This window comes from Pristis pectinata, chromosome 3, assembly GCF_009764475.1.
Source record: "Pristis pectinata isolate sPriPec2 chromosome 3, sPriPec2.1.pri, whole genome shotgun sequence".
Classification (NCBI taxonomy): domain Eukaryota; kingdom Metazoa; phylum Chordata; class Chondrichthyes; order Rhinopristiformes; family Pristidae; genus Pristis; species Pristis pectinata.
The window spans coordinates 55,641,265-55,668,830 of record NC_067407.1 but is presented as its reverse complement, the minus strand read 5'-3'; the positions used below and the strand labels follow the sequence as shown (position 1 = coordinate 55,668,830).

The following is a 27,566-nucleotide window of genomic DNA, read 5'->3' as shown; positions in this document are numbered from 1 at the left end:
TTACATGCATAGCAAAATCTGCCATAAATTCACTTTTCCAAATACTTCAATGACCCTCTCCTTTTAAAGAAATACTTAGTTGAACAAGAATTGTCTCCCTCTAAATGCCACCTTGCTTGATTCTATATCCAGCCTCAAACACTAGGGAAGTTCCCCTATCTTTAAAATCAGAATATATTGCCATCCACACACAGTTGGAATTGGGCTGTGAACATGTCCATATGTATGCAGACCAATTTTTTTTGGTTTTAAGTGTAGTGAATGTGATGTAGCTAACTCACATCACCGTAAGAGTGGAGCAAGAAAATGTTCAATCTTTTTGCAGCCAACATACAATAAAATTACTCTGCAACCATATTTCCTTTTATATCAGTGGCTAGGTAAAGAAAGCACCGATTGTTATAAATATCCATTGGTTAAAATTTAGTATTTTTGGCAAGCAAGAAGTTAATTTGAAAAACATTGCTAATTAGATTCCAACTTGCACGATACAAGCACTTCAAACTGCCAGAACAACCCAAAAAGTCATCTTGGTATGTCGTCATTTGTCTTAGCTGACTGAAGGTTGCCAAAGACTTAAATTGAAAACGTGTTGCCCAATAGAATATCCTCAAATGACTGTCAGAAAAACTTACCCTCTTCTACCAGTCTTTGATGACAGTCCACTGCGCCTTTCATTCTTGGTCGCAGAATAATTTCTGTTAGACTTGTTGGCTCCACTATTGCTTCTACGATTCTGTCGATCTGCTCCTGGACGTTGGCTGGAGAAGCTTCTTTTTGCAGCATCTCTCTTTGGAAGGAAGTTACTTTCTCCAGACTTTGTAACCTGCAAATTGATGTCTACAGTTTTCTTTTCATCTCTTTCGCGCCTCTCATTGAAGTCACTGCTTTCAGAAGCAGTTTCCCATTCTTCATTAGCCTGATCGGAAGAATTTTGATTGGATAAATCCGGTGACTTGCTCCCAGCTAATTCTAGGGAGGTTGGATGCTCCTGCACATTACTATTAGAGTTTGCAGTTATTATTGTTGCAGTGGTCTCATTTACTTTAGCTGCAGCTTCTCTTTCTTTCAAACGCCTGAACCTTGGTGGTTTATCTTGTCTTGGTGGCCGAGTGGGCCTTTGCTTACGAAGTTGTTCTCTGTTATGGTCATACTTGCGTTCTGATTTAACAGGTCTCCTATCAAAAGGAAGAGGTTCAAAATGGTCTTTTTTTGTTTCCCCATCATCTCTTCTGGAAGTCTCTAATCTTGGAGACCATATTGAATTAGAAGGTCCAGGCTTCCTCAATGACGCAGACCTTGAACCACCTCGGCCTCCTGCACCCCTACCACCTCCTCTATACATCCCTCCCCTTCCACGTCTTGAGGGTTCACCTCGAGGAAGAAAACCAGGTTTTGGCTTTGGGTCATCTTCTTTTGAAACAGGTTTTTCTGACAATCTATTATCCACCTTTAAATTGCTTTCAGACCTAAAAGACTTTTGAACAGGTTTATTGTCTGGTCTTGCTTCTTTCTTCAGGCGCTTCCCTTTTGTTGGATTTTCTTTGTCAGAAATTGTTTCACTTGCACTTTCATGAGCTTCAGTATCAGAATCTGTTTCAGAGCCATGTTGCCTGCGACGTTTAGGAACCTCTTCAAAATCAGAACTTTCACTACGCGTTTCGCTCTCTTCCCTTTGCCGAAAAGAAGATACATTCGATACATTTTCAGACCTCTGTCTTGACTCCCTGTAACGTGGATATTCTCTACTACGACCTCTTCCTCCACGTCCACGGCCATTGTAGGAACCTCTAAAGCTGTGCCCTCGAGAATAAAATTCTCCACGACCTCTTCCCCTGTACACCTGTTCGGGAAACCAGTCTCGCTGTTCCCTAACCTCTTTCCGGTAGTTACGTGGGGGCAAACCAGTATCCCTCCTGGCAGGAAACCGGTTTTCAATACGTTGTCTGTCTGAGACCTGATTTTTAACATGCACTCTCTCTTGCTTTTCATCTTTTGATGTTTGATTTGAAACAGCTTGATTGCTGTTAGTTTTACCAACTGATGTAACTGTTGGCGGAGTCTCAATTTTATCTATTGATGGTTTTGGATCCTGGCCTGCTTTTTTAACCACTGATATGGAACTGTCCAGAGATTTTTCAGATTCCGTTTTAACAACCATTTTGTTTGCCTGTGACGGCTCTCTCCTTTCTGTTTTTGCAGCTTTATTGCCTTTTATCGGAATGGAATGACGTTCTTCTTTTTCCTTCCTTTGTTCACGTTCTTCTTTCATATCTCTTAGAACAGGCTTTTTGATTGGACCAGAACGTCGCACTGGCCTCATGTGGCCCTCATCTCTCCTACTAGAACCAGGTCTTGGACCCCAACGTGTGTCATACCTGGACTCTCTCCTAAATGTCTTCTCAGTCTTAACTGCTTCAAATGCTTTACTTTCTTTTTTTGATTTTTCATCTGGTTTGTCTGAGTGATCTTTTGATTCAGTAGCCCGATTTTGTATTTTAATTGTATTTGTCAGAGAATCAGTCTTCTGATCCTCCAACTTCAGTGAATGGTTAGACCCATGCGACAGGTTTCTCTTCAAAACTGTCCGGGCTTCTCCATGTAATATTGGCTCCTCCTGTGAGCCACGGGTCACACCAGAATCCACAGGTTCCAAGTTCCCAGGTTCAGCCACATTTTCAACCTGAAGAGATTGCACATCTTCCAGTGATTTGTTTGTAAACTTTCCCTTTTCATCACTTGTCTTGTCCCTGAAGAGCTCCTGGTTCAAATGAGGTGATAACTGCCTCTTTTCTGTAGAGTAGGCAAGCATCTTTCTCTCTTGTTCCACAACTACCTCAGACCTTAAGAAAAATGATAAAGCCATATTTAGTGGCAACTTTGAATGTGAAAACAGTAGACAAGTTCTGTAACATACAGCCCTATATTACATACTGTACATGTCATCATAAAACTTCAATTATTTAGTATAAAATTAACACGATTTTAATGATGATTTTCTTTGTTCCCCCTCCCCACCCCTCCAGCAGATGTGGACAGTAAGTGAGCTTGAAAATCATTATCTACTTCAATATGATAGCACAATTTCTGGTTCTCACCTTTATCCAATATCCACTCAGAACATCCAGCAGATGACACAAATAATAAAAACTCAAGTGAATTTTTAATCACCCTCTCCCCAGTACCTCCTAGCCTGAGGAAGATACTTTTGGGTTAAATTAGTGCCTTTACTGCCAGTTTGACTGATATTTATATATTTAGTACAGAATAAATGAACCCAGATTTGCATGATACATGGGTTTTTTGAAATAAAAACTTCACATTATAAAATATTTTTCTTGACTGTACTCGTTCCTCAAAGACTCACCTTAAATCTTTACTTTCTTCCAGTACTACTGGAGGAGTGGTAGCTCGTTGTGGTTCAGTGTGAGGATAAGACTCTGATCCCCACACCATCTGAGGCTCAGTGGACTGAATGGTGTGATCTCTGGTGGGTCGCGATGGATGATCAAATGTTTCAGATCCTGAACCAGAGCTGTCAATTTGATCTCTCCTCATTAGTTTTGTTGGTATCATACCTGTAACAAACAAGTAACACAGTTACACAAATTGATAGTGGCTGTGTCGAATATTAGGTCATTAGCAGTAAAATATTAAAGAGAAACTTTACTTCTACTGCAAAAGAATTTGAAATAATTAAAATTCACCTCTGAACTCAATATATTTTGTAAAATCAAGAGCAAACTGACAAGAATTAATAAAAGCAATTGAAAGCAAACTGAAAGGCTCTGCCAATATTAACAACTTAACATTTAAAAAAAGTACTGCTGGATCTTTAGAATTCTTCTATAGGTCAAAATGCACAAGGGCCTCAAGTACTAAAAATACGAAAAATACTAAAGCAAAAAACCAGACTCCAGAAAATCTGAAATAAAAGAACATGCTGAAAATGTAGTCAGTCAATATCTGAGAAAAGAGGGAAAGAATTCATGTCTCAGGTCAATGACCTTTCATCAGAACCCATCAGTTCATAGAAGGTTACTGATCTGAAATGTTAACGATTTCTCTTTGGATGCTGCCCAATTTGATAAATATTTTCAGCATTTCTTTTGTATTGTACATGAAAAACATCTAATTCATGGAATAGCAACCGAAGCTCAATTCAAAATGTTTTAAATTAAATTTATTCCACGTGCTACAGAAGCATTAATTTGAACCCATGATATCTTAAATCTGTTTTAAAACTTTTTTAAAATAGCCACAATATAAAGGTCCCAGCCCCTTTGAAATGGTTATGTGATATGATTGGTTAACTACTAATTCATTACCTAACATTTTTTTGCTAGTCAGATATGCAGATCCTGATAAGTTAGCCAGCACCGACACCACTGGCGTTCAACAACGAACATGAATGAAAAATGTAACACTCTTGCCCACCAACTTAAGTGATCTATTCTCCCTGTCACTCAAAGTGGTATCATTCCACATAAAGGCGGCATTGGAACCAAGCTTAATATTGATTCCTTCAAGTTCACATGTTCACTTTTCACCAAGGGTCATTAGTTACCAAATCAAAGCACTTTGAATTTCACCTCTTTTAAAAGCAGTTGAAAAGAAAATCATGGTTACATAAAAATGTAAAACTAATTAGAGCGACTTATAAATTACTAACCAGGGTGAATTTGCGTCATGTCCATTGGTGGCCTTCCAGACATAATACGTGGATCCAAATAGGACTGCATCATAATCCAACGTGGATCAAATCCCATTGAAGCCAGGTGCTGATGATGAGGAGCTAAGGGTGCCTGATATATAGGCCTATGCTGTGGAGGTGGTGGCACAGAAGCTCCAGAAGGCTGAGGCTTGGCCTGGGTTTGGGTCTGAGACTGGGCTGGAGTTTGGGATTGCGTTTGTTGATGGATGCCTGATGGCTGCTGCTGCCATTGTTGTTGCTGCTTCATCTGCTCCTGAAAAAAAACCTTCATTAAATTATTTCAGCTATGAACCTTTGAAGATAAGCAATCAAGCAGCAATGTCAATAAAAATAGTTGTTATAAAACAGGAAAATGCTGGGGATACTTAGCAAGTCAAGAAGTAACTGTGAAAAGAGAAACAGTCAATGTTTCTGGCTCATCAAAACTGGGCAGCTCATCAGAGTAATCCTGGATCTGAAACCTTCTGTTTCTCCTTCCACAGCTGCTTTCTCACCTGCTGAGTACTTCCAGCATTTTCTAAATTTTATTTCAGATTTCTAACATCTGTAGTTCTATTGATTTTCAAAGCTAGATATTAACACTGAGAAATGTTGCAGTTTTATCATATAACAATATTTATTTGCAAATTCATCAGGCATGTCAAATATATATTTTTTGGCATTTGAATTAAGAACTGCCAGGTCAGCTTTAGCATGCTAACCAAAGAATAATGAGTTACTTGTTCTACACCAAACTCAAAAGTGGATCTCTGACTATGTGAATGTGGATTTTTCATTCCCTAAATGAGCTATCCTTAAGGTAGAATAAAATTACCCATTTCATTGTATACCTACAGTATTTAGTATTGAGAACTCTGGTTTAACAGTTAGCAATTTATTAAATGAGCATTTGGAGACTGAGCAGAGATTCCAGAATTCAAAGGCAAATTGACAACTGCAATGGCAGAACAATGTAGGAAACTCACAACTGGCAGCATCAGTTTGCACCAGCTTCAAACTCCGATTCAAAAGTATGAGGTGTTAATTTGCTCCTGGATTTTTGCAGGTGATTTAACTATTACAAAACTAAAGTACCCACATCACATCGATGATACTTAGTGTACGGGTACACATTTTGAAAGAAAATACAACAGGAAATGCCCATTCAGCAAGTCAACTAAGATATTAGCCTACTTCTCCACACCCTCCTCCCCACCTGTTGTCGCTGAAATCGCGGTGGCAATGACTTCTGAAACTGCTTTGAGTAACCAGTGGGAGCTGCAGGCCGCGCCTGGGATGCCAAATCAACATCCATGTCATTTGGCGTTTGTGTGATCTCTTTTTCATTGAGAGTACTGTCCAACTGATCAACAGGTTGAGAAGCACCATCTGCCAATACAAAAATTCAAATTATTACTTTCTGCCTAGTAACCAATAAGACCTTCCCCTTTGTTCTTTCTGCCTCTTTGCCCCCACCACTACTCCCCAATTTGAAAACACTACTATTCATAAAAGGAGGGAAAAGAGAAAAAAGATTACAGGCCTGTTTGCATAACATCAGTTGTCAGGAAAATGCTGGAGGCAATTACTAAGAAGTGATAACAGTACTTAGAGAAGCACAACATGGTTCCGCAGAGTCAACATGGTTTATGGAAGTGAAAGAATGTTTAACAAATTTGTTGCATTCTGAAGATATTACTACCAGGATAGATGGAAGGAATCCAGAGGATGTAGCGTATTTTGATTTCTAAAAGGCATTCCTGCAATAAGGTACAACATAAAAGGTTACTGCACAAGTTGAAGGCCAATGGTGTTACAAGTATTGTTGTGCATAGAGGATCCGTTGACAGACAGAAAAAAGGACTGGATAAATGTCGACAAGCTGTAACTAACTGGCTAAGTACTTGAGGGCTCAATGCCCAAGGCTCAGCTAATTTACAATGTACATTGCAGATTTAGATGAAGGGACTGAAAGCAATGTATTAATGCTTGATGATATAAAGGTAGCTGGGAAAGTAAGCCAGAAGAGAGACAGTGACTACAAAATGAAAAAGGTATAATTTTGCTGAGTAAGCAAATGATAACATACAGAGTATAATGGGAAAGGTGCAGTTATCCACTTTTGTAGTAAGGATAGAATAGTATTATCTAAATTTTGTCAGATGGTGTTTAGAATGACCAGATATTTACAAGATTAACATGCAGGTACAGCAATGAAGCAAATGGGATGTTGGCTTTAATTGCAATGGGGTTGGAGTAGAGGAGCAAGGATGTTTTGCTGCAACTGTCCAGGGCTTTGACAAGATCACCCGGAGTACTGTGTACCGCCTTATTTATGGAAAGATGTACAGCAAAGGCTTCCTCGATTTACCACTAGGATAAGGAAGTTGCATCATGAAAAACTGGGCAGAACAGGCTCACATTCTCTGGTGTTCAGAAAAACGAGTAGCGATTTCTTTGAAACATAATATCAAGAGGGATTAACAGGTAGATGCTGTGAGAATGTTGCCCCTAGTGGAGGAATCTAGTATTGGCAACTCCAGCTGTTTAAAAGCTGTATCAATAGTTTGAATAAGGGGATCAGTGCAATATTTCCACCTCTGTCGTTACAAAGCTACGTAGCAGTGTGGGCTGTTAAAAAAAAAGTAGCGAGGCTTCAGGGGGGGACTTAGGAAAGCAAAATGAATGAATAAGGACATGACAGATTGCAAAATGCGAGATCATAGACTTTGGCAATAAAAATAGAAACAGAACTCTTTAAATGGGGGAAGAGCTTGGTGTTTAGAAAGACATGAATCACTAAAGTACATACATATGTTCATACGGATACAGCAAGCAATTAGGAAGATAAACTTTTATTGCAAATGGATGAGCATAAGAGCAGTCTCACCAAGGCCCTAAATAATTAAAGCATCTGCAATACTGTACACAAATCTGCTCTTCTTAGCCTATGTGCAATAGAGGGAGTACAACAATTGTTTACCATATTGATTCCTAGGTAGAGGCGATTGTCTTATGAGAGATGAAACAGGCTGGGCCTTTTTCCACTGAAGCACACAAAATTTCCACAGGGCTTGAAAAGATGGCTGAGGGAATGATGTTTTACAAATCAAGGAATATGGGATTAGTGTTAAAAAAAAAATGGTGCTTTAGCCATCTTACTGAAAAGCTGGAGTATGCACAAGGGGCCAACTGGAGTTGAAGCAAAAGATCAGATCAGTCATGATGTTATTGAATGGTAGAACCAGTGTGGGGAACCACGTGACTCTCACTCACATCCTTATTTATGTCCTTATAAATTTTTGACACCAAGCTACCCAAGGAGATGGAGACAGTTGATCAAAAGCTTGGTCAAAGCAGTAAATTTTGAGTGTCATAGAGGATAGATAAAAAGGCAGAGATGACTAGGGAATGATTTCTAGAACTTATAGCCAAGACAGCTGAAAACATGAATTAGCATTAGTGATAGAGTGATTAAAACCAGGAGTACAGAGATCTTAGTGAATCATCACCATGCAATTGAACACAGAACTCCAAGAGGCAACTGGAAACACCAACACAAATACAGAGACAATTCACAGAGGCAAAGCAGAGCATTACCATGCAGCTGGATCAGGTCAAAATTATACTACGATGAAAAACTTCTTATAATGATGAAAAAAAAGCAGTGCTAGCAAATTTGAAGCGAGAAAATTAGTATCGCAAGCATCTTGGCTCAAACAGATTTGCATGCAAGAGTTAAGTGCACCAAAGCATGCAGATTACCACTGATTGCAAGAATTGCAGTGATGCTTAAAATGAGCTCTCAAGCACTCACTGCAACAAAACTGAAAAGGATGCAAATTGGAGACCTCTCGCTTTGCTACTGATTGATGTGTAAATGCAATGTGCACCTCTGGGAGAAATATGGATGGCCTACCAGACCACAGTTTCCTTTCATCAAAAGAGATATTCGGCCTGGTGCATCCTGGAATATATTTCAATTAGAACAGATATGGCCCAAGACAGAGCATGTAAATCCCTCTGTCCTTTTCTCCAAAGGGTTGAGGCAGAACACAATTTCATCCTAGCTTTAGTTAAATGATTAACAGTGGAAGCCATGCTGAAAGATTGCAAGAGAAGTAATCCAGAAGCTAAGTAAAATAATTCCAGTTTAAACATTTGGGAATGAGCTACTGAATGCAGTACTATTTCAGAAGAAACTTCAAAATTCATTTCCTATTCCCACCCCAATCAAGAACTCTGCTCATAAAATCAATGTCTAGACTCCTATCAGGGAATGAAATATCCCAGCAAATCTTGTCTGTAAAATATTACTGTACCAAATAGTCATAGATAGAGTCACAGAGTTAAACAGCATGGAAACAGGTCTTTTGCCCGACCAAGGTACCTCATCCAAGCTAGTTCCATACTTGTTTTAAAATAAAAAGGATACAATCTTAAACAAGGTTCTAAAAATCTTTACATTACAGAAAGGGTTTCTTAGAAAAACCTTTACTAAGGCTACACAAAAAAAATTGTAATTTAGTTTACATTTAAGTTCCAGTACCACTAGGTACCTATTTTCTGAGTGAAGGAGACCAAGGGATGACCTGATAGAGATATACAAGAGGCATAGATAGGATAGATAGTGAGAATATCCCACGGTAAGGGTAGTAAAATCAAGAGGGCATAGGTCTACGGTGAGAGGCAGGAGTTTCAAAGAGGGTTTGAGGGTAAGTTTTTTTTAATATACCCAGAGTGGGTGATATCTGGAACTCACTGCCCAGAGATAGTGGTGGAATCAGATACAATCTCTACATTTAAGAGTCATTTAGACAGACAAGGCAGAAAAGATATGGATGAAATGCGGGCAAATGGGATTACTGTAGATGGGCAAAGGGCCCGTTTCTGTGCTGTACAACTCTATGCCTCTAGGCTCCAGGTGTCAGGTTTTATTTCAGCATAGCTCAATGTCAACAGACAATTGCCTAAATTAAAAGCTTTTTACCACGTTAAACCACGCACATTTTCTTTTGAAAATGAAGTACCTGATTCAGTCTGAGTGCTGTTTTCATTCTCTGTTTGTTGTTCTTTGAAAACAGACTCATTACAAGACTCTTCCTTGATTTTCTCAATCTCTGCCTCTCTTTCATTCATATTTTCCTCTTCCTCCTTTGCCTGTTGGCATTCCTTTGCCTCTTCAGTCTCTTGTTGCTGTGTCTTCTCCTTTTCCAGTGGTTGTTCCTCTTTTCCCTCTTTTTTATCCTCCTTTTCCGTCGTCTCTGACTGTTCTTCTTTCTTTTGCTGATGGTTTTCAATCTTTTCTGACTCTGCTGGTTGTTCAATTACTTTTTCCTGTTCCTTTTTTGTTTCCATCTCTTGTTGTTCCTTCTGCTGTTCCTTTTGTTGTACTTCCTTGATTTCCTTCTCCTGTTGTGCCTTCTCCTTCATCTTTACTTTTTCTTTTTCATTTTCCTTTGCCTTTTTTTCTTTAGATTGGGTTCCAAACTTTTCATCAAGTTTTTTGAGTTTTGCTGCACAAGCTGCCAACCTTTGCTCCTCCATTCGTCGCTCCTCCTCCTCACGCCTTTTTCTAGCTCTTTCAACTGCAGCTGAAACATCAGAATTTGACGCCTTTCTTCTTTGTCGCCAAGCTTCATCACCGTCACTAAGTAATAGAGGTTTGATAGGATGCTTTCCTGGCCCAATTTGACGATTGGGAGGTAGGTGCTACGATTTAATTAGGGGAAAAAAGTACAATTTGTTTAATTAAGTCACTGTCCACTTAAAATTAACAGGTGTCATTTTACTGAATAAAAATGATATATTAACTCAATTCTAATATGGCACACTTCACTTCTCTTGTCTGTACGGCTTTATTCTTTAAGTTACCTGGGGAGCTGGTTTCTGATTGACTGAAACATTTCCTGGTCCTCGGAAGTCTCGTGTTACAGTTTGCAATGATGTCCGTCCCAAATCCTACAGGGTAAAAAATTATCAGCATTTTATTCTAAACCTTGCACTCCAGAACAGCAACAATTAAATCCTTTAAAATGGGAAAAAAATGACATGTATACATAGAGCTAAAGTGACCAAGTCAGAAGTTGTTCCACAGCAGCCTGACCTGCTATGACATTTAGGAAGAATGGGACAGGAGTCTAAGCATTAGTGGCCATACACAAGTGCAGGCCCATTTTGTTTTTCCATTCCAATAAAAGGGAAATTTAAAGATCTACTCTTATCTAAAACAATACTTAGATCTGCCTTGTGGTCCGAATAAGCTTGCAATCCAAATTCTACTGAAATTTCTAGAGACTGGATTAACACAAACATTTTGTTTTGATTCTCAACTGCTTTCCCAAAGAAACATATGAGCAGTGATAGAAAATGTTTCTTGAAGTGGAAGTTACAAAATAAACCAGTGACAAACATTGTGATGGACTATTTTCAGTGACGCAGAAACTTTTTATTATTAACTAGAGCAATGATATTTGATATGGTTTTTAAATATTTTATGGTGTCAGAAATGTAGAAATGAGAAAATACATGGGTTAAAAATTGCACAAGTCCAGGAGAGTACATCAACATACTGGTGGGCTCAATAAATTATCCATCATCAGCTATTAAATGCTTCATGGTGCCCCAAGATGTTGAAGAACAACATGACTGCATATTTTACCTAAAGGGTCACACACTCAAGGAGATCTGAACTTAGGTCTACCTGGCGATCAGACTGTGGGCCTCTATTTGAAGAGTTGGTGTTCGGTGACAGTGGAGCTGTCTGTAATGTTGTACGCTCAACAGGTAGATCTTTACCAACAGGACACTCTGTTTCTTTCCGGACATCAGGACTCTCAGAAGTTCTTGACCCCAAACTTTCCGTTTTGCCAACCTGCTCATCACTGTAACCATTCAAAGAAATAAAACTTCAGTACCCTCCAAAACATTGTAATCCAAATTAAACCTGCTAGGCAGTTCCCAAATTCCAACCCTCCCCTTTTACACTTTAGTTGTTGCACTTCCACACAATGGCATCAGCAATTTGATTTTAAAACCTCAAACTACAGAGCTTACTCTTCATATCACTGCAAACAAGGAAAAAAAAAATTCCTAAAACAACATTAAACTGGAAGCATTTCTTTGGGGAGGGCCAAACTATTGGCCCACTTCAGTTTGCCTCTCGGTCAACTTGAGAAGATTCCAATGTTTGTCAACTGGCAAATCTCATGGTTTTGAATATATCCTTCCTACAATCTCCCACCCACTGCATCAATCAAGGAAGCAGAGGCCTGTTTTTTTGGGGGTGGGTGAGAAGAGAACTCCTGGGCAGATAATGATGGTGGCAGGAGCAGGATAGTGGATGTTAAGGTGTTGCGGGGGGGGGGGGGGTGGCGGGGAGAGACAAAAGAATGGAACTGAGGATATTGGCAGTGAGGAAGGAGGCCTTGTGGTTTTCCAAAACTGGCCAGATAGTGTAACCTTTTAACCAATGAAATAGGCAATAACCCTTCTGCTGCTGTATTTAGATAGGCCATACATGGTTAAATTTTGCACAAATGATATAAAATGAACCTTCTATATTATCTGGTATTACTGCATGTGTGCCCTGCAGCCTCCAGGCACATGCACAGAAATACTGGCATCAATTTCAGCTCCAAGTCCTTTCCTGTACGTAGCCCATCAATCATAATTTTAGACACCTTGTTTTTAAAATGGTTATTTAAAATCAAGGTCTGGCTATTTTATGCAGTCATTATTAAAACAATGTGTTTTAATGTTGAAATGTGTTGATTTTTCAGGATGTGCAATTGTTAATGAGACCAACAATTATTCATCCCCAATTGCCCTCGAGAAGGTGGTATATTGAACTGCCTTCTTGAACTGGTGCAGCCCCTCAGATGAAGTTGCTTCCAAAGTAGCAGTGGAAAGGCATTTCCAGGATTTAGACTTAATGACAAAGGAATGGTGACAGACTTACAAGTCAGGATGGTGTATAGCTTGGGAAGGGAAGCTGCAGGCAGGAGGAAGTCACTGCCTAGCATTTTTGTGACTCAGAAGTTAATTGCCATTTACCAACAGTTGAATTTTAGCTCAGTTTTGCTGCATACAGGTATGGACTGCTTCATTTTCTAAGGAGCTGCAAATGAAAGTGAACATTATGTATTCAGTGAATATCAGCACTTCTGGCCTTGTGATAAAAGGTAGAGGATGGACAGGTCCCTGAGGAACTTGCAGAGTGATGGCCCGGAACCAGGATGACTAATCGCCAGCATTCACAACCACCTTTTGAGAGATGTATGGTTCTGACCATTGGAGTCTTTCCTCTTGAAGCTGATTGACTTCAAGTGTTCAGAGTGTGTCCCATTTAGCACAAAGTTAACATGCCAAAATAACTGGAAGAGCATTCGGGATGAACTATCATATCTAATTTTTAATAGAAGCTACTCCTCTGGGATCTGAAGGACAGGGAGAAAACTTATGGTGTAGGATTGAGATCATGCAAGGAATCTGCACGACCAAGGCAGGGACAGTAAAACAGTAACTCAGGGAAGTAAAACCTTTAGCACATCAACTGTCAAAACTGAACATACAAGCAACTTGAAACTGGAGGGGAAAAAATGCAGTGGTTTAGGGCATGATACTGCCAGGCAAATTACAACTTAAGGATGTTATGAATCAAATGGTTGCAATTCCTGTGTTTTATTTGGACTTCTCCAAACCTTTGGACATATTTTACATAAGCAAAAAAACCATAGAAATCAATGGTAGAATAGTAACATTAAACCACATTCTTGCTTTACAAATACAGAACAAGACTCCCTCAAGTATAAAAAATGAACATTGAATAAAGAAATTTACGGTTTAAAATTCAGGAAACTGTGCTTAATTTCTTAGGTATTAAAGCCCTAAAATTTCTGCAGCAGTGTAACCCACAATTGTTCATGCCAATAAACACAAGTTATCTATCAATATTTCTGATAGTAATTTCTAGACTGTCCTAATTGTAGATAAAACTTGCCATAAAAGCTTGAGATTTTGTAGGGATATTAGGAAAAGAAAAAAATGTTAAGAGCAAGCAACGCTTTTCCCCTGGGGTCTTGATTCAAAGAGAGAAAGATACTATAAACTGATCTGAAATAAATAAGTGTAAAGTGAAATTATGCATCAACAAAAACTTAATCAATAACATGTTAACAGACAGAAGGCATTAAGAGAAGAATGGAATTGCTGGCCTAGAGTGAAAAGATAAGTGCAGCTAAGTGCTTTCCCCACCCCCCCTCCAATTAATTTCTATCTATTTCAACCATTTTTAAATGTCTGATTTCCAGATAGGCTTTCAACACCAGGGAGCTTAAAAAAAACATCTCAGTAGTCTGGAGGTTGAGTTTCAGGATCTATCATTGTTATTGCAGCAGTTAAGTGCTTGAGGATCCATCAAATGTACCAAGGTGCCATATATTACTAAACTAAAAAAACTGTAGACCTCAGCTGTGCCAATAAACTGAGGAAATAATTATTTCACAGCCTTAAAGGTGTAATAGAATTGCTCCTAGAGACTCACCTATACTTTTTATAGGTATTTAATACAATCCAAACCTCTAGCTGGCCATCAGAATTTGTAACACTATACCCTATCATTTAGAAGGTAAATCATACCACCTTTCATCTTTGTCCTTATCCGAGGGCCCTCCCTCATCTTCATCACTGAAATTCAGCTTCTCGGTGTAATCCACCTCAGACTGGGCTCCTGAAATAGAAGAAACACTTAATTCAATTCCTCAATTTGAACTTCTGTTGAAAATTGATCTAACATTTCATGGTTTTACCTGCCCAGCCATCATCTGTTTCAGTGTCCAGGTTATCAAGTTCCTTCAATTCATTTGCACTAATAATGGAAGGCCTTTCAAGGAGGTCAAGAGCCCATTGAGTAGGTACTTGCCTTGTGGAACTCTGGTTCCTAAACAGTACGAGAAAGGTTTGGGAGAAAAATAAATTTTTTGTACTCTACAAGTGAAAACAACTTTAATGGCTGTTAAAAATAACTTTATAGCATGCAATTATATGCAATCCAGTTTAAATTAAGTCGAGGGGAGAAAAACTAGTTTGTTATCAAATTAAATAACGCTCATTTGTTAAATGACACATTAAATTCTGATAATTTCTGATGTCTATATTTAATAGCATATGCATAACCCTGACTGTCCTCGACCCTTCACCTTGATGAACAAATGTGATGAAGTTTTAATACCATGAGCTGTGAAATGTTAATAGTATATAACTGGAGCTCTGGTTTACTCAGAAGAGTTCCCTCTTTTATTTTGAATGAAAGAGGAACTAATGTTAAAATAATGCTAAAACGCTGAGCACATTGGGATTTAAAATAATCAATTACTATTTCCAGTACAACTATCACCAGAACTTCAGTCTATTACTTTATTCAGATAAAACTGTACAAAAATTGTCTGCCTAAATTTTTCATTTTTATTTATGAAAACAAATATTTCCCTACCCTTGGAAGCACAAAACAAGCTGTTTCTCAAACAACTGTAACCAATTAAATAAACTAGTATGCTTACTTGATATTTGGTGCTGGGTATGGTAACCGATGCGGCCCTTGCATTTTTGAGCATGCGTGAGACATCTGAAAGAAAGCAGAAAGAAAAAAATCACATGTATGTTTGATGGTTTAACTTTTAACAGAAAAATCCTTCATTCTTCATAAATTCTGATTTAAGTTACTTAAGTTTTTAACTTCCTACATCAATTCAATTGTGATTGCCTTTGCATTTAATGATACTTGTAGAACAGACATGATTGCAAACAATGCTTTGAGATGTGGACTTCAAGAACAAGATGCATTTATACAGTGCTCTGAACTTGGTAAATATGTTCCAAGATATTCCATAGGTGCAGTACAAATGGCAATGAAGACACCAAGCATGAGTGCCTAAAGCATTGTTAAAGAGAAACTGTAAAGCAGGCGATGGAGGGAGTGATTTAGGGTAAAGGTGGCTAAATCTTCATAATGAAATTGGAGGGCTGTTTATAACAAAAGGAAAATAATGAATGGCATGCATTTACTGAAAGCAATTTGATCACAGCCATTTCAAAGGTAAATCATTACTGACTGCAGTTTTAACTATTTTTTTCTAATTGCTATTGATAGAACAAAAAAAACAATTTAAAACATTTCTTTGAAGATAGAATGTAGATGTTTTCCAGTAAAGCTTTCTTAATTTGTCCAAGTTCAAAATTTATCAGAAATTTTTGTTGCCTTCCAATTAAGATGCAATCTTAATCTTGTTGACTTAACTTTACAGTATGAACAAGGATCAAAATCTTTGGTGTCATATATTTTCCAAATACTTTGTTAAAAATAACTTTACCTAGTATGACCATTGCCATAAACATAAGCCCAAGCACTTATCTATCAAAAGCATCATCCTTTGGATGAAATGTCAAAAAGAGACCTGATTTTTACTCAATAAAACTCATGCCCTTATTGAAAAGCAAGGAAATTCTCTTTCCTGGCTAACAATTATGCTTTGACCATCAAATAGATCAACTTGTCATTCTCCCTGCTATCCATCAGATTCTGCTGCGCTTAAATTATTTGATAAGCTTGCTTTCAACACAGGTACACGGACAGAATTATACAGCATAGCTGGGCACCATTTGGCCCACTATGCCAATTCTTTTATTCTCTTTGGTGGAGCTATCCAATGGTATTACTCTCCTGCATTTTCACAATTATTCCACAATATTTTGTTTTCCTCCTTTTAAGCCAAATTTAATTTTGAATGTCACCACTAAAGGACTTCCATCACCATTTCAGTCACTGTAGATAACAAGTCATTGTAAAAAGTATCATTTCAGTTCGCTTGGAAATTAGTTTGAATCCGTGTGTCTCTATTATTAATCTTTTCTCACTATCCTTATTCATTCCATTGACACCCTTCCAAATTCTGATGACCTCTGAAGTTCAACCTTCAAATACTCCATAAAAAAAATTCTCCAGTTTCTTCACAAAACTGACCCCTCTCATCCCTGGTAGCAGCCAAGTACACCTTTAAACAATTGGCCGCATGCAAAATACCCTGGAATTCCCACAGGGCACAGGAGCTGCAAGCAAATTAATCCATATTCTGTAAAGCGTTTTCAAACCTCCTGAAGACATGCAAGGACCTTTTAAGTGTAACCTTTTGGGGAAAAAAAAACTTATACATTCACACTCATCTTTACAACAAGAGATTAATACTTACATATGGTGGCATTATTCCTCTAAATTGTGGTGCAGGTGGGATAACCAGCTGTCCATTTATCTTAGTTAGAGGCAGTGATGTCTTTTCTCGTATATCACGTTTGTCAAGACCTCTGTAGCCATCATTCAGTTCTGGCATTCCGGTCCCTCCATCTTCTAAATTAGTAGGTTTACCATCTTGCTCCATCATATTCTTCCCTCCAACATCTCTCCAAGTAGCAACATCTGTATAGTTCAAAAATTAACAGTTAAATTATAAATTGTATTGTGTGGAATAAGTTACAAAAACACTGATCTCTCCTTTGAAGCCTCATTACTTCTTAAGTAATAGAATCAAAAGAATACAGAATGGAAGTGGGCGACCATCAAGCCCTGTTTACATTCATCTTACCAAAATCACATTTTATTCTCCTCGCATTACCATCAAATCCCCAGATCCTACCTGTCACCTGCGCACTTGAAACAATTTATAGTGGCCAATTAAGCTACAAAGCTGCATGGTTTTGGGACGTGGGAGGAAACTGGAGAACATAAGGACAGCACCACAGATCAAGATTGAACCCAGATCATTAGTGCTGCAAGAGGCAGCTCTTCTAGCTGCACTATTGTGCAAGCCCAAGTGTACTTGATGAAGCTGTGAAACTGCTGAAACATGACTGAGTAAATAAAAAAAAGTGGTCCAAAACATCTTGCCACACCAGGGAGATGCTTCTCATAGATCAGCACAGTCATGACCTCTGCACCTGCACAGCGCAGCACGGAAGTATAGAAGGCTCTAGAGGTGAGATGCTGGCATGTCCGAGCCCTTGGTCTAGCCTGGACTCGTACTGGGCCCCCAGCATTATGCCAACCCATGGGATGGTGTATGTAGCACAGCCCAATGTATTTAAAAGAAACACTGAGCTGGATGAAAAGGTAAGCAAAGGCAAGTGGCTATAATATTGCTTAATCTTTAGTTATTGATTCAAGTAATTTATATCAGATGAATGTTTTTGATTTATTTTTAAATTATGATGGTCAGAACCCTCCATCACATGGGACCACACTGATTATCAAACCAATAGAAATGTTTTAGTCACTGGTTAAGCTACCCACCCAAAGGTAAACTACCTGTCAAAGAGCTTGAATATTTGTAAGGTTGTAGGTTCAATGGGCAGATTTCAGATGTGCAATGGACCCAATAACTATAATTAGTTGAGCAATGTTGCAAATTCTGCAATCATACATGCTTGAACAAGAGCCCCAAACTTCTGCACAGTTAGAGCTGCAAGCTAACAGTTCCACTTGGAATTGCCAGCACCTCAGTAAAACAGCTTCTCACTTGGGAGACAGAAGATCAAGGTTTATTTAGTTCTCTATCTTTGTAGTTCCATGAGGCTTTATCTTCTTTGAGCAATTAACATCTTCAATCCTCCTTAGCACAATATGGGCAGTGTCCAGGTTACAACAGGGTTTGTTCTTTGAACCGTTCATAATCTGAACTGTTCACAAGTCAGAAATGAACAACTGTGTGTGGGAGAGGATCACAGAAACAGCTATGATGGGAGAGCGAGCAGAGATAGGAAGATCAGCCGCCAGCTAGCCTCGGTGAGTGAGCGAGCAAGTCTGCTCAGTACTTCCAGCTCTGAGCAGCCTGGACCCAGTTCCCCATTGGCACACAGAAATAACCCCTCCAGTTCCTATCCAGAAGATGCCCACAGCCACCAGCGTATCAATCCAGTCGGTATCCCGAAGCTTCATTCATACGTACAGGCAATCTGTAACTTGGGGAGGACCTGTATTCATGATATTGGCACTCATCCATACGATAGTGTTCCTGTTCAGTTACAAGATTCAACTAGAGAAACTATGGTTTTCTCATTAGAATTAAAAGATGAGAGGGGATTTGATAGAGATGTACAAGATCATAACTGGTTCAGATATGCTAAATAACAGATGGTTTAAGCAAGTGGACACAGACTTAACACTGAGCAAAAGGTGCAAGGAAACTCTCAGTTGTCAGCATTTGGAATTCACTGATTGCAAGGTGATGTAAACAAACAGGTAACAGAATTTGTAGGGATGCAAAAAGTACAGAAAGGTGACTGACAGCATTGTTCTATTAGGAATCAGCACAGATTAAATGGGTCAAATGGCCGCCTTTGGTGCAATCAGTCTATGATTCTGAGTTGTATTTAAAAGGCAAGTAGAAAAGTGATTTTCAGCTTAAGAATGGAAAAAAGAAAATATATACAAACATTTCTGTACTACTTTGTTTTTCATGATCCAATAGGCAGCCTAAAAGAAAAGTACTGCTAGTTATAGTAATAACTCCTGATTCAACTTCAGCTTATATTATGATCATTCTTGCCAACTGTTAAAGAGCTGCTCAATTTAGTCCCTCAGCTCATCATTTTCCTCAACTCTGCAGACTAGTTCTTTTCAAATGTCTGTCTCTTCCATGTTTCCATGGAATCAGATTCCAAAATCCTAATTTTTCACTATTGCCACCTGAATGGAATATATTATCCTGAAGCTTGATTAGGATTTTCTACATCTTCAAGACATTAATATTTCTTATATTTCAGTTTCCAGAACTGCACAGTTCAACTTGACTAAACTTTTTGCATGGCTTCCATGTTTTTCTTTTCAATTTACAAAGCCTACACCACATGCTGTAACTGTTTTATTAACTTGCCCTGCCACCTTCAAAGATTTGTGAGGTATAATCTCTGAATGTTGAATTATACCATTTAGATTATAGGACTTTTCCACCAGTTCCTCCCGAAGTATCTTAGTGTGATGTAATTAGCATTAAAATGCAGCTGCCTTTTGTTTGCCCATTCTCTTAAAATTCTGCTCCTATCCTATTTACTACACAAAGCATAAAAAACAAGTTTCTTATGTGATGCAGCCACTCAAGCCTGCTCCACCATGAAAGGTAGTGATAGCTACTATACCATATTCCCACCATAACCCTTCATGCATTCTATACCTTTAGTGCACAAAAATCTGTGGATCATGCTCTTAAATATACTGATTGTTAAGAGTATTTGAAGTACAGAATTCCAAAGATTCACAACCCTGAATGATTCACAAGCCCGAGTAATTTTTTTTTCCAGCTCAGTCTTAAAATGTTAGATTTATCCTGTGACCACAGCCTAGCTGTAAATTCTCCAGAAAGGGAAAAGTATATTAGCATCTGTCTTAAGCCCTCTAACAATTTTTTTTGTTTCAATGGGATCAATTTGAATTTCTTCACAAACACACAGGACAGTACCTGCTCAAGTTGCCAAGCTCTTATCTCACATGCCTACATCTATGCAAGTAGAAAGAATCCCAGGGACTGACTCACTGCATAATTCATGACAGGAAAAACCATATCCTGAAGGGTAAAATAATGCACAGAGAGGAGACTTGTGTGAAGCAAAAATATCAGTGTAGATTTGTAAGAAGAAATAGCCTGTGTTACAGTGGCTGGAATTGAGCTTGATTTTGCTCACAACCCACACATACTGCACATAATCCCCACTCATCTGCACTAAACTGGACTACATGTGGGGGGACAATTGAATTGATCCTCCACCTACTGTAGGCACCTGGCAAAGAATAGCAAGACCTAATTAAGTTGCAAGATACAAGAATTTTTTTTAAATTGATTAAAGTAAAATTTAAGCAATTTATCATTTCTTCCTCATCTTTATGCTGGGAATCCCCAGTCAGACAGATGGATACTCTGATCCTACACAGATTTGTTTTGCATAGGACTGGAGAGGTGGACTCCCCAGCATAACATGGAGAATCTCAGCACAAATGCACTCAGCTGGTATCAGCCAGTTACTGAAGTCATTGTGATTTCATGCAACTCGGACTTTCCTGGGACCTAAACACTTGAGTTGGGGAAAGAATTTTTAAAGTTGAGAATAACATGTAGATAGAGTTATGATGCTGATCTGATGATCCAACTGCAGCAGAATATACTTGAAGAAATATAGGTCCACCCCAGCTTAAGAACACCCATCTTATGTACATCCCGTACACATGAACAAGCATTTGGGAGACCAGCAGGATGGATTTGCAAGCTGCAGGCATCATCTGCTGTGGGGGAACTTGGTTCACAGCTGCATTTCTGACTTGTGAACCATCTGGATTACAAAACTTCACAGAAACGGAACCCCATCATAACTTGAGGAGGACCTGTAATTGCCCAAACCTTTCTATGAAAATACAATCAACATCATCTTTCATTTTGGTCTGATCTTAACTCAGAACATATCCAGCTTTCAACAGTTAGAGGCAGACTATTCAGCCAGTGATTGCAAGAAATCTAGCACAGGAAAATTCCAAGAGAAACCCCCCATCTGTTTCTCATCAATATAACGGTAAAGTTAATAGGTCAAAGGAAATTTATATGCAAGCCTTGCTGCTCCTGCTGGTTGAAGGTAGCTGGTGATCTTTGGAAGCTGCAAGAGACTCAAGAAAAGGGTAATGCAGTTACAGAAGTTGTAAATGGAGCACTTACATTGTGGACGTAAACTGGGCCCAGATCCACAAGTCTCTTCTGACAGCTCCTTTACAGTTTTATCTTGATCCCCAGCTGCCTGCAGGCTGGGGAACTCATGCTGGAAGTGACTGTTTAAACTTTGGATACCTGAATTGAGAAACGCAATAATAAGAAAAAAATTACATCTTTTGGCACAAACATTTATGTACATTTCCTTTGTTTTTCAAGATCTAACTGGTTCCACCAGTAAGTTCCTTTTCAACTTTAACTTGCATTTTCATACAGGTGTTAACATATTGAGATGCCCCAAGAAACATGACACAGGAGGGCACAGAGGCTGATGAGAAGGACAAAATAGCAGAGGTAAGAAAACAGTTAGAGAGTTAGGATGCAGCACAATTGTGTGTGGAATGACAAGCAACAAAAGCATCCCTTTCAGAGAATTAGTCTCACGTAGCTATAAATGCTCGAGTGCCCAAAGCGGGGAAGAGATACACAGAAAGCCAGAGTTAGAGAGCAAAGATTACAAGATGGGATCAAGGGAGAGAAGCAGGCTGTAGAACTTTATGAAAATTTTTCGTGCACTGGAAAACAGAGTACCTTTGGTTAAAGAATAAAGTGATGGTTGGATTGGGAAAAAAACAAGTAAAGAAATTCTGGACATGGGGAGGCCAAGTGCTAAAAATAGCAAAAAGATTTGAATTGTAACAGGGACCAGGAGGACAGATCCAGGCAAGTTGTAGCAGCAGGAATGTAGGGTTTGAAATTCTCCTCAGGGTTGAGCATTTATAGAGACTGCAATTTGCCTGGCTTAGTTAAAGCGACAACAGAGTGAGGGATGGAATCTAGAACAAAGGTTCCCAAATTTATAGTTGCACAAGAAAATAAATTCTAATTTTCCTGCAATGGCTGGCAATCTAATGAAAAGTGACGGTTGAGAGCAAAGAGAAGATACAAATGAGCTTTATCAACAGGAAACAACCCACGTGCTGACAGATACTGTCTGCAGTAGACTGCAAAACAGGAGTTACCAAGAAACTTGAGGCTTCCAACTTCTAATGTAAAATTGAAGGGATTTGAGGCTACTGCCAGGGTTGTAACTTGCTAGGAAACAGAACAGAATGAATTGAAGCAAATGCAGTCTCTTGTGGGTGTAACATAGTAATCACAGAGCACACGAGCAACTTTGGCCAAAATAATCTTAACACCTGTATATTTATAGGGTGGGAACTAATTCAAAATTGGGAAGAGATGAGCATCGTACATGCAGAAACACAAGTGACCAATGGAAAATTGAAGTGGGCATCATCTGTAGGTTTGAGGTCTGTAAATACAGTAGCAGTTATGAATCAGCCAAAATAGAATGCAGTCAGGCATTATACATCTCAATGTGATGTATGAAGTGGCTGGGAACAGGAGAGGTGTCACAGATTTCACAAATCACAACATAGGCTTGCAAATACTTTCAAAACTCAAGATTACCAAGTTCATAATATTGCTGTACACAAACTAAATTCTCAACAGAAGTACTGCATGTTACTGATTACTGGTTTGATTAACTCCATCTTCCAGAAACTTACCATCTCCTTGCCCAGTATGCTTGTTATTGGTCTGGGCCCAGGTTTTCACAACTGGTACCTCTGGTGCTTTTGAGGCTGGGGGATCCAAACTGGGCTGCTGCTGTTCTTGTATTTGGACTTCTGTGCCAATGCTACTGAAATCACAATTCTGATATTAGTTCACTTGCTGTCATACACTAACTTGAACGATTAACTCCTTATAAAAAAATTTCTATTTTCTTCCTTTTTCCTTCAGAACAAAATATATAGATTTCTCATAATATCAAATGAAAATTTTAAAAAATCATTCACAAAATAAAATTTCTGTTCTCAATGGAGGAAGTCAGTGGACTGGTGATGTTTTATCTCTGGAGGCGATGACGATTCACCATAAAATAGGTACACGTTAAACTAATGTGTCTGTTCCTTTCAGAGAAAGGACATTGTATACACTTACATTTATAATGGGCATCACAAGAAAATCTTACTACAGGTAAATAAATTTGGAAGCTGCAATAAAAATGGACTCAATTGATGCAGTCCAATAAAACTCTATGCGGTCTGTACCTTTCTTCCTGTTGCTCTGATTTTGTGACCCATCCCGATCCATCCTTTGGTACAATATTCACATTGGGATCATTTCCCTTGTTCTCTGCTTTGAGGCTGGGAAGATTGGCAGGTGGTGGTATGCGCCGTGAGCTGGCCACTTTTCCCAGGCTCTGCAATCCATGGCGCGCTGCAACTGTAGGCAAAGACCAAATGAAGGTCAGGGATAAGAATCAAATATGTAGGACTTTTATTTTGTACAAATATTGTTTTTTAACCATTTTCAACTGCACAGCACCAATTTCCTTCTAAGATGCAAAATTTCTCAGCATCACGACTACATTCATTAATTCAGTTGCAAATTTCTGTTCAGAACTGGTACAAGACAGAACAGTAAGACCTCAATTGTAAATGTATTTATTTTTTGTTAATACCTAAACACAAGTCATGATCTATAATAATTGATAATTACTTCATAAGAGCACATTCAATTTCTTTATAATCTTTATGGTCTTAAAATTACTAATTAAGAAAAAGCATTGTGCTGCATAAGCTATGGCTGTTCCAATGCACTAATTCTTGTAGGAGAAGGATAGTCTTCATCTCTCACTATGTATTTTCTCAATTTTCACCATGGTAACCACACATTGAGCAGAAATGTCCCTTTAAGAGGACAGAAAGATGATGGGGTATATCGATGAACTCCTATTGGCCAACAAAAAAAACTGTACCCAAGAGAGAAAACACCAGGCTCACGTACTAGTCCTCACAGCTCAATGAAAAAGATAGGGAAAGAGGATGCTTTGAAGCAAAGCTACACAAGACTCACCTGCATTTTTCTGAGTCTCTATTGACTTTCCTTTGTAAGTGTTAAAAAGATTGAGTGTAGCATACTTTGTTTTCCCATCCTTTGCCTTTGTGCTCTGGCCTGACCTCTCGGACATTTCGATGGAAATTCATCGAGTCTGATAAGGCCTAGATCCCCTCCAGAACCAGCCACCAGCTGTAAAGGAACAAGTTAAAAACTTTAGTTTACTCTCAGAAAATTTACATGGTCACTACAAGCCCAAATACAAATGGAAAATATTACTCATGTCATATGAGTTGTTATAGTTTGAACTCTGTAAACTAAAAGTTTTAATTGTTCATTTAAGTAAACCACTGGATGTCATTTGAAGTATCCAAGAATAATGAATTTCTAACAATTCCCTACAGAATGACTTTACTGCAACATTCTAGAAATACAATTATTTTCATTTCTGACAAAATAATTTTTCCTTCCTTCTTAAACAGGATAAAGGATAGACTTCAGCTCACATACTTCGAAATATAATCCATTTGAGAAAATTATCTGCCTTTTGATTACATATCAAGAATAAACAACAAATTCTACGTTGAGGGATATTACAGAAAGGTTGATTGAGAGTAGGTATTCTGTCTACAAAACATACTGATTCCAGATTTAATTACTCAAATTTAAACGATAACAGATTTACAGTTCCAACATCAGTTTTAAAGTAAGCAAAAACTAACTACAGGGTACAAAAGCTATGCAAAATGCTCAGGCTATACCAAATTAATTAAAAAACCTTCAGTACAATCTTATTCAATGTGATTATCCAGCACCACATTCTACCCATTTGATCAATTTACTTGGCACATTTACTTGAGACATACCTTTAATCCTTCAAATACATTTTCTGTGAATCCATAGTTATAACATCTTTGTGTTTTAGCACGTGGCAACAGAATATTTGGGCATATTATTTTAATGCTAACATAAAAATCACAGCTTGTGTGAACTTGTGTTTAAAAGAGATCGAAAAGTATAGATCTGAATCTTTTCGCTAAACATTTAAGAGACAAAGGCAAATTGAAGTGGGGGGTTAAGGCAGTGGAAGAGACATCAACTCAAAAGAAGTCAAATAGCAGAATAACTTAGGATGGAGCCAAGAAAGAGCGAGAAAGGTCAGGAAACAATAGTGTCCTTGTGGCCTCAATAGTATTGGCAATGTCAGACAGTGAAAAATCAGGAAATCAGAGTTGCATGTAACTAGGGTAATGCAATTATCATGGGGGACTTTATATAGACCCAGTAAAACTCTGATAATCGGGCACCCTCAGGACATTGTTAGTGCTGAACTGGCAGATTTTCCTGGCAATAGGCCATTAACACCCAACCCAGTTTTAATTCACTTATTTTGAATACTATTTCAGTATATAATAAATATTCCAGTGAACCCCAGCAAGTTAGATGCCAAATCATTGGGATCACAGATTATTTTACTGTTGACTGGGAAAGTTAAATTAGTAAACAGTGTGAAGGATGAATTTCAGGTGTATAAGAAATCAGTAGGTCAAGAAATCAACTAGGGAATAGGCTATTTTAGATTTAGTATATTTCAATGTCAAAGGCTTAATTAATAATTTGGTAGTTAAGGGTCTTTTAGAACAGAACATTACAGGCCCTTCAGCCCACGATGTTGCGCTGACATTTTATCCTGCTCTAAGATCTATCTAACCCTTCCCTCCCACACAGCCCTCCATTTTTCTATCATTCATGTGGCTACCTAAGTCTCTTAAACGTCCCTAATGTATCTGCCCCCACAACCTCTGCTGGCAGTGTGTTCTACACACTCACCACTCTCTGTAAAAAAAGATTTACCTCTGACATCCCCCTTATATCTTCCCCCAATCACCTTAAAATGATGCCCCCCCCCCCCCCGTGTTAGCCATTTTCGCACTGGGAAAAAGTCTCAGACTGTCCATTCAATCTATGCCCCTTATCATCTTGTACACCTCTATCAAGTCACTTCTCATCCTCCCTCGCTCCAAAGAGAAAAGCCCTACCTCGCCCAACCTATTCTCATAAGATATGCTGTCCAATCCAGGTAGCATCCTGGTAAATCTCCTCTGCACCCTCCCCAAAGCTTCCACATCCTTTCTATAATGAGGCGACCAGAACTGAACACAATACTCCAAGTGTTGTCTAACCAGAGTTTTACAGAGCTGCAACATTACCTCGCGGCTCTTGAACTCAATACCCCAACTAATGAAGGCCAACACACCATACACCTTAACAACCCTATCAGCCTGCATAGCAACCTTGATGGATCTATGGACCCGGACCCCAAGATCCCTCTGTTCCTCCACACTGCTAAGAGTCCCGCCATTAACCTTGTATTCTGCCTTCAAATTCGATCTTCCAAAGGGCATCACTTCACACTTTTCCGGGTTGAACTCCATCTTCTACTTCTCAGCCCAGCTCTGCATTCTATCAATGCCCTGTTGTAACCTACAGCAACCTTCTACACTATCTACAACACCACCAACCTTCCTGTCATCTGCAAACTTACGAACCCATTCTTCCACATCCTCATCCAAGTCATTTATAAAAATCACAAAGAGCAGGGGTCCCAGAACAGATCCCTGCTGGACACCACTGGTCAACGACCTCCAGGCTGAATACGCTCCATCTACTACCACCCTCTGTCTTTTATGGGCAAGCCAATTCTGAATCCGCACAGCCAAGTTTCCCTGGATTCCATGACACCTGACTTTCTGAATGAGCCCTCCATGAGGTACCTTATCAAACACCTTACTAAAATCCACATACACCAGATTCACTGCTCTACCTTCATCAATGTGCTTTGTCACATCCTCAAAAAATTTAATCAGGCTTGTGAGGCACGACCTGCCCCTCACAAAGCCGTGCTGACTGTCCCTAATTGGCCTATGCTTCTCCAAATGCCCATAAATCCTGCCTCTAAGAATCTTCTCCAGTAATTTGCCCACCACCGAAGACTTACTGGTCTGTAATTCCCAGGGTCGTCCCTACTCCCTTTCTTAAACAAAGGAACGAAATTTGCCACCCTCCAATCATCTGACACTACTCCCGTCACCGGTGAGCACTCAAAGATCATCGCCAAAGGTGCAATAATCTCTTCCCTTGCTTCCCGTAATAACCTTGGATATATCCCGTACAGCCCCGGTGACTCATCTGTCCTAATGTTTTTCAAAAGTTCCAGCACATCCTCTTGC

The 27,566-nt window shown here is 38.9% G+C and overlaps 1 protein-coding gene across 16 annotated transcripts in view; it reads right to left on the bottom strand.

Moving 5' to 3' along the window:
- Positions 1 to 27,566, bottom strand: part of prrc2c (proline-rich coiled-coil 2C) — a 78,240-nt gene that overhangs the window by 34,214 nt on the left and 16,460 nt on the right. For 14 of the 16 annotated variants that reach the window (XM_052010971.1, XM_052010977.1, XM_052010978.1 and 11 more), the window contains exons 2-16: positions 24,355 to 24,528; positions 23,547 to 23,721; positions 23,001 to 23,134; positions 21,439 to 21,567; positions 16,939 to 17,162; positions 15,253 to 15,317; positions 14,503 to 14,633; positions 14,336 to 14,423; positions 11,397 to 11,577; positions 10,568 to 10,654; positions 9,724 to 10,405; positions 5,910 to 6,082; positions 4,673 to 4,967; positions 3,368 to 3,578; positions 636 to 2,843 (exon numbers count right to left, since the gene is read on the bottom strand). In XM_052010971.1, the coding sequence (XP_051866931.1) occupies positions 636 to 2,843; positions 3,368 to 3,578; positions 4,673 to 4,967; positions 5,910 to 6,082; positions 9,724 to 10,405; positions 10,568 to 10,654; positions 11,397 to 11,577; positions 14,336 to 14,423; positions 14,503 to 14,633; positions 15,253 to 15,317; positions 16,939 to 17,162; positions 21,439 to 21,567; positions 23,001 to 23,134; positions 23,547 to 23,721; positions 24,355 to 24,469 (4,898 nt within the window). In that variant the 5' untranslated portion in view covers positions 24,470 to 24,528. The remainder of the gene's footprint in view (positions 1 to 635; positions 2,844 to 3,367; positions 3,579 to 4,672; positions 4,968 to 5,909; positions 6,083 to 9,723; positions 10,406 to 10,567; positions 10,655 to 11,396; positions 11,578 to 14,335; positions 14,424 to 14,502; positions 14,634 to 15,252; positions 15,318 to 16,938; positions 17,163 to 21,438; positions 21,568 to 23,000; positions 23,135 to 23,546; positions 23,722 to 24,354; positions 24,529 to 27,566) is intronic. The other 2 variants (XM_052010972.1, XM_052010974.1) reach the window with 2 other exon arrangements.